At 49.2% G+C, this 7,296-nt stretch overlaps 1 protein-coding gene across 1 annotated transcript in view; it reads left to right on the top strand.

The window, feature by feature from the left end:
• Position 1: 1 nt before the first annotated feature.
• The window catches only part of WWC1 (WW and C2 domain containing 1), a gene marked incomplete at its 5' end in the record, with an annotated part of 151,597 nt that continues 144,302 nt past the window's right edge, over positions 2-7,296 (top strand). The window contains one exon of the mRNA XM_077757363.1: positions 2-30. Coding sequence (XP_077613489.1) covers positions 2-30 — 29 coding nt within the window. The remainder of the gene's footprint in view (positions 31-7,296) is intronic.

Raw genomic sequence — 7,296 nt, 5'->3', positions numbered from 1 at the left:
CACCACCAGCTGGATCGACCCGCGAGACAGGTAGGACCCCGGGCAGCCCCCCACTCCTCCCGTTCTGGCCTGGGCCCCCTCCTGCCCCGGGGGCCACCAGCCTGGACCGGGCAGGGGGTGCAAGGGAACTCTGAGAGCCTCTTGCGCTTTCTTCAGTTTGCGGTCCCCATCCCCACCCCCACCCCCCGCCGTCTAGAGCGCCGCTCCTGCCCGGGTGGGCTGCTGGGAGGAGGGGATGGCCAGCGTGGGGACCACAGCCCCTGCCGACTCCCGGATGGAGGATTTAGGCCCCAGCCGGCACCTGCCCAGAGTTTTGACCTTAAGCTCTAGCCCCGCCCCCCGCCCCTTTTAGGAAGAGGTCGGGCGGGGGCGGGCAACTTTGCGCTGTGATTCTGGGGCTTCCCGAGAAGGCTTTCCCCAGCTTGAGGGGGGCGACGGGGAAGCATCTGGTGCGGTGGGGGTGGTAGGGAGCCAGGATTCAGTGGGAAAGTGCTGGAGGAAGGACTCTACGCGGAGGGGAAGGCAGCCTGGAGTGCGGTTTTTGACAGGTGCCTGGGAGGCTCTTGAGAAGAGCATTGGAGCAGCCAGGGGGCCCGGAGGCCGGGAGTGGGAAGCAAAGGAAGGAGCGGGGGAGGGTTGATCGGGGAGACTGGTTCTCCAGGAATCTCACAGCGACTTGGAAGCTGTTAGGATGTAGACAGAGGTGAGAGGCCTCCCGCAAAGCCCTGCCCATCGCCCCGTTCTCCGTTTCTTTCTCCGGGATCCGGAGTTCCCCAGCTCTGCACCAGCGCGTCCTGACCTTGGTGGGCACTAAGGTGGCTGTAGGACAGGATTTTTTTTTTCTTTTTCTTTTTCTTTTTTTGCTGAGGCAGGTGGAGTCTGAGATGACTGGTATGGTTCTTAGCTTCCAGACTTTCACCCGGTTTTAATTGCTTGGCATTTCTTTCCACACTCACACACAGCCTCCCCATGTATGCCCTGGGAGGAGGAGAGGCCCACCCTCTGAGACTGCTTTGTTGTCCTTTGCTGTCGTGGTCTGTGGTCTTAGTGTCTTAGGAATGTGGAATTTTCACCTGGTCAGTGCGACCTTGGGTGTCAGATGCCTGCAAAGCAACAGAGGTGAATTTTTTGGACCCTTCATCTTGTAGGGTTGGGAAGGAGGTCCCAGAAGTCCAAGATGGAGTGTGTAGCAAGGGTTTAAAAAAAAAAAAGAAGCAGAAAGAAATTTAGAGCAGAGATTCCCAGTAGATTCTGTGAGCATGTTAAGTTCATTCATTTAACATTTACTGGGTGCTTACTCTATTCTCAGTACCATGTGGGATATTTCATTAATGTAATCTGGAAGAGAATTCTTTTTCTTTTTTTTTTTTTTAATAAGTCCTATGCCCAATGTGAGGCTTGAACTCATGACCTCAAGATCAAGAGTCATATGCCCTACCTACTGGACCAGCCAGGTACCCTTGAAAAAAATTTTTAATGCTAGAGAAAGCATCCCTTGGGCAAGCTTCTTTAACTCTGAGCCTCAGGTTTCCAGTTTGTAAGATTAATGGTTTGCTTGGAAGGGAATAGTCAAACTCTAAAAATTGAAAGGAACATAGATGATCATAGCCCAGCTCTTATTTTCAAAGGTAAGAGAAAATTTGAGGCCCGGAGATGTGATTTGCTTGAATATGTTGACCTTTCCACCACTTGCCATACACCATTTTCCTTACCAGCTCTGAAGTTCTAACCTCCACGTTTGTCCTGACTCACTTTCCTTCCCGCTCAGGGTCATCTGTCCCCAGGGACGCTGTTACAGTGTTGGTGAACCGGGCAGCCCCTTGTTCTCTTCTAGAACAGGCACAGGTTCAGCCTTCTGTTTCCTCCCCAGTTTTGGTTCCTGAAGCTTCCTGAGGCCAGTGTGCTGTCAGCAGTGGGATATTGGAAGACTAAGACAGCCCTGCACCCCGCAATGCTCCCTCACCCTAAGTCATGAATTAGGGACTTTCCCCGGGGCTCTGCGAGGATAATACAGCTAGAGGAAGTTCTCAGTTTTTCACCCTTGGAAGAGGGCAAGTGGAAAACTCACAGCATTGTTTTTCAGATTTTAGTATCATGTGAACCACCATCATGATTTTAAGCTATATTGACCCATACTGTTGCTTACTTAATATTTGACGTTAAATCAGCTGAATTTGAAAATTTTTGAACTACTTTCACAAATGGGAAACTGGTAACATCTATTGTCATAAATGGAAGAGATCCTGAAAAGTACAGTGGAGGGGGAAGAAACCAATCCAGTGCCATTGTATTTTAGCTCACTATTGTAGCCTTTCTATACCCAAGCAACAGGTGTGCCCACGCTTGGTTTTTAGGCAGATTGGCAAGCAGTGGAGAAGAATTAAAAACATACTAGCATTTAACTGAGCTGCTCACTTCACATTGCAAGTCATTGGTTTTAACGCGTCTTCATACCTTCTGGTCATCCCACCCATTCTGGGCTGGTGAGGTGGGGGCTGAGTTTGGGGTGCTGAGGTGTTCCTGGTGCAATCCCAAGGTCACTGTTGGGAACTGGAAATTTTGACAAAGAGCTGAGCAGAGGGCATCCACTTGTGGCTCTCTGGAATTTCCTGTACACGGCATTAGGGAATTTATCTTGTAGTCGTGCCTCTGTGGCCTCAGGTAAATCACTTGACCTCTCTGAGGTACAAGTGCTCTGTTGGTGAGAGAAGACAGTTGATTAGATGGCTGCAGGACCCTGCCAGGTCTCAAATTTTCTTTCAGACTCCTTGGCCTCGCCTTACCCTTCTTGATGCGGTGACAGAATAGGGGGAAGGGACCATAGTGAGAAAGAGGAAAAAAATTAAAGCATAAACAAGCCAGACTTCTTTGGGGCGGTGGGATCGGGGAGATCAATTCTGCCAAGGTAGTTACATCTCTGCAACTGATTAATGCTGTGAAATAAAAGATCACATAAAAAGAAGTTTGCTCCTAAAATGTGTGTGTGTGTGTGTGTGTGTGTGTGTGTGCGCATTTGTCTTGGCTTTTTCCTTATCTGACTCAGGGAGATGCCCACCCATTCCCCTGAATTTAAAAGAAGTAAGTCAAACGGTCCTTCAGTCAGAAAAGTGATTTCTTAGCCACGAAGAACAAAATAGCACAAAATAGCGTCTCAGGTTACCAACCCTGAAGAATGTCTTGGCACATTCCTCCCTCTGGGGCTGAGCTGTTTCGTTACTGTCCGCATGGAGGCTGCTGGGGGTAGGGAATCCAGTTTTCAGCTTCCCCTTTCACCAGCGGGTCGGAAGAGCAGCCAGGCAGCAGGCTTGCCAACTCTCTTCCCTTCTCACCCAGGGCAAGACTGGGAGGCCGAAATTCCTGAGGACGGTTGTCCCAACAACCGGAGAGGGTCCAGTGGGCAGCTTAAGCCCTGCCTACTGGGCCAAAGGCTCCAGCTTGCCCACAGGCTGGCCTGAGAAGGTGCTGGGCCTGGGGGGGCATCAGGTGCTGTGGCTCAGGCCTCTGCAGCCCCTCAGAGCAGTGTTCTTTCAGCAGACTAGCTCTGGGTGCTTCTGGGAGCTCCCAGCAAAGGGCCAGCATTCCTTGTGTATTTAACTTAGTGGTATGCAAAAACAAATATGCTGATTGTTCTCTGAGGAAGAATGGATTGTTTGAACTGGTCCTGCCAGAGAAGGTTCCTGAAGCCTAAGTCCTGCTCATTCTGTGGTGTGTGTGTTCAGACCTTCTTCCAGGAACTACCTGGGAACTCTGTAGGCACGATTTCTGGAGCTATGTGATAAGTACTGGAGGCCCACATGGCTAAGAGGCCAGGTCGAGAGGACCCAGCAAGTTCTCTCGTCATGCAAGGAACTTTTGCTAGTAACCTTGTTATTTCAGAAATAATTTGTATTGTAGGGAGTTGGGTCTACAGTCTAAAGCTCTTAACCATCTTCCGGCCGCAGACCTTATGAGAATCTGACTTAGGTTAAAGATGCGTCCTGAACATTTAAGATACAAAACAGATGAACAGAAGGGAAGGGAAGCAAAAATAATATAAAAACAGGGAGGGGGCAAGACATAAGAGACTTTTAAATATAGAAAACAAGCTGAGGGCGCTGGAGGGGTTGGGTGATGGCTAAATGGGCAAGGGGCATTAAGGAGGACACTTGGGGTGAGCAGTGGGTGGTATATGTAGGGGATGAATCACAATTCTACTCTTGAAATCATTATCCTGCTATAGGCTAGCTAACTTATATGTGAATTTTTTTAAAAAAGATGGTTCCTGAAGAAAACTGCAAATACAGTTTTTGGCACATAATTTCAGGGGGTTCTTGGACCCCAGGTTCATGCTCCTGCATAGATTAGTTTAGAAACTGCTCATCACTGCCCATGCTCCCTCCTGTTTAGCTGGGTAGGAAATAACAACTGAGCATTTATTATATTTAGGCAGTCTGCTGAGTGCTTTGTATGAGTGATTTCCTTTAATCCCTCTAACAGCCTGGGAATAGGTACAATTATCTATGGGGAAACTGAGGTTCAGGGGGGGCTGAGTTTGATGAAGCTGTGATGCCAATGCCAAGGCTAAGTACATTGATATCAGGAACCACATTTTTAACTGCTGCACTAGTCAGCTGCCTACTGAATTTAGTGGCTGAAGAAAGGCCTGTGCTCCATTGCCTAAGGAATTTGGACTTCGGGAACAGAGCTGGGACAGGCATGATTTCACATACCTGTACCAGTCTGGTGTGGCCAGGCCACAGTTAACCAGAGAGCAAGTATGGACAATGGAAGGAGGCTGAGCCTCCTGGCATTTTGGGGTGCCTGGGTAGCTCAGTTGGTTAAGCATCCAACAGTTAGTTTCACATTGTGATCTTGTGGTTCATGGGTTTGAGCCCCGGGTCAAGCTCTGCACTGACAGCAGGGAACCCACTTAGATTTCTCTCTCTCTCTCTCTCTCTCTGCCCCTCCTCTGATCACAGGAGCTCTCTCTCTCTCTCAAAAATAAATAAACATTAAAAAAAAAAAAGAATCCTGGCATCTTGGATCTGCTACTTGCTACCTGAGTGACCTTGGCAAGTTGCATATTTCCTCTTAGTCTTGTTTTTGTCTTTCCTATGATAGTGACATACCTATAGTTGTCAAGGGCAGTTATGGACATTAAATAAGCTAAATCAGAGAGGGCAGTTAGCACTGAGCCTGATACCCAGAGGTACTTGGGAATGCTAATTCTTTTAGCTTTATTAGAAGGTGCCTATGGAACACTTAAGTCAAATGGAGACTCTCTGCCTGGCTGTATAGCAGCTTTCAGCTGGGAAAGACCTTTCTGCTCTTGTAACCCAGCCCTCTCATTTCACTGATGAAACTAAGACTCAGAGCCAAGTGACTTGTCCAAGGTCATACCTTGAATCTCTAGGAAAGGTCTTTTTCCCTCTTTCTCTTATGTAAACTTTCTCCCAAAAACCAGATCCAGTTTCTCCTTACCCACATAATAATTTGGGAATTTTATGCTTATGGCTGAGTTATTTTCCATAATCCCTTCTGACAGTATAGACCAGCAGGTTTCTTTCATACTGTCACGACCGTTGGTGAGTTATGCCCTAGGATACTGAATTTATGTCACACACTGGGCTGAGCCTTTTCTATTATGATCACACGTCATCCTTTGGCCAACCTTGTGAGGTAAGGACTGTTATTATTTTCATTTTCAGATGAGGAAACTGAGACTTAGAAGGATTAACTTGGTCAAGGTCACCAGGAGGTGATGCACCCCAGATTGGTAGAGGGACTCTTAAATCCACACTCATGTTTGCTGTAGCTGTTCCAGAGTCCCCTGTCAATAAGGTGGGCTTGAGAGTTGCCATTTATTCCTGAGCTGAGGCAAACCTGCTGGGAATCTCAGGGAGCTGTGTTGCAGAGGAGGCTTGATCAGAGAAGCCCAGTCCTCAGGGGGGATTAGGAGACCATTGGGGCAAAAACCCTTGCCTTCTGGGAGCAGCCAGCTAACCGGAGCTATGGGAGAGAAAGAGCAGAGATGGAGGCAGAGAAACTCTAAAGGATACGGTGTGTGTTGAGAGCTCAAAGTCGTTTCCAAGTTGCTTGGGTAAATGTTCCCAATGGCCAGGGAATTAGTAGCCAAGGCAGCTGCTCTCTGTCACCACCTCTCCAGCTTTTTGCCTAGCCGAACTGACCTGATTCTCCAATCCCCCGGGACCCCAGGTAGCTATGAAACACTGCTCTTTTGAAGAGAAGAGAATCAGGTTGCCTTAGTTACTGCTAGGGTAGGAACACCAAGCTCAGGTGCACATAAGGAGAGACAAAGCTCAAAGAAGCGGGAGTTGGAAGGTGGCCGGTGTGTTGCCGCAGAGCTCCCTGGATGGAAGAATTCTTGGTCAGGTTTTGGTGGCATTTGCAGGGGTTGCCAACTCAGGTGTGGTTGGCAGTCCCTGCTGACTGTCAGGAGCTCTCTCTAGCCACGGCTGCCTCCAGGCAGTGAGGATCTGCAGCCCCCAGCTCAGCCAGGGGCCCTGGATAAGAGACATTTACTTCCCTTGGAGAAAAGGCTTGGGCGACATCTCCTAGTGCTTCCACTTGGACAAGGGCAGATGGCTGGATCTGGGCTGAGTGTGTGTGAAAAATTCACACGCCCTGCATCTCCCAGCATGGAGGGGGCTAGCCGGCCACAGACCCTTAGGCGAACAGCGAGAGGCTCAGCTTGCTGCTGACGGGCTTCTTGGCTGCCTTGAATCCCTGTTTCAGAGTGAGATAAAAGAAGAGAAAACTCAGAAACTGGATACAGTGGTGTTTTGTTATTTAACCTTCACTGGCAGGCCATTAAGCCGCCAGCTCCTGAGCAGCAAACCTCTTGCCAAAATAATGGGGGGAGATTGAGGCGGGGACAGGCGCTTACATTTACTGTGTCGGGAGAACATAGTAAAGATGCTGGATAGGGTGGGAGATGGAGAAAAGAGAGTGGGGAGAAAGGGAAAAATGGACAAGTGCCGTGGGTCTCATCTTCCCCTCCCCCTACACCTCCCACCCCACTCCCCCAACCCCACTCGCCTCCTCAGTGCTTCTACCCATGACATCTCACCATTGGAAGAAATGGGATCTTTCAGTTTCAAATGTCTGCCAAAGAAAAAGGACCAAGGCTTAAGTTCTCATTCAATGGTCAGCCAGAATAAAAGTGAAGCTGCATCAAGATTAGGGACACCTTTGTTGCCTTTCTTCTTCCCCTGCTCCATTCATCACTCTCTGGCAGCCAGGACACCAGGCCAGTGGCAGCTGCTGACTTTCCCCAGCCGGCTGCCTGCTGTTGCT

This window comes from Crocuta crocuta, unplaced genomic scaffold, assembly GCF_008692635.1.
Source record: "Crocuta crocuta isolate KB4526 unplaced genomic scaffold, BGI_CrCroc_1.0 scaffold131, whole genome shotgun sequence".
In the NCBI taxonomy this organism is placed as follows: Eukaryota; Metazoa; Chordata; class Mammalia; order Carnivora; family Hyaenidae; genus Crocuta; species Crocuta crocuta.
The sequence above is the reverse complement of the archived record's forward strand: the minus strand, read 5'-3'. Positions and strand labels throughout refer to the sequence as shown.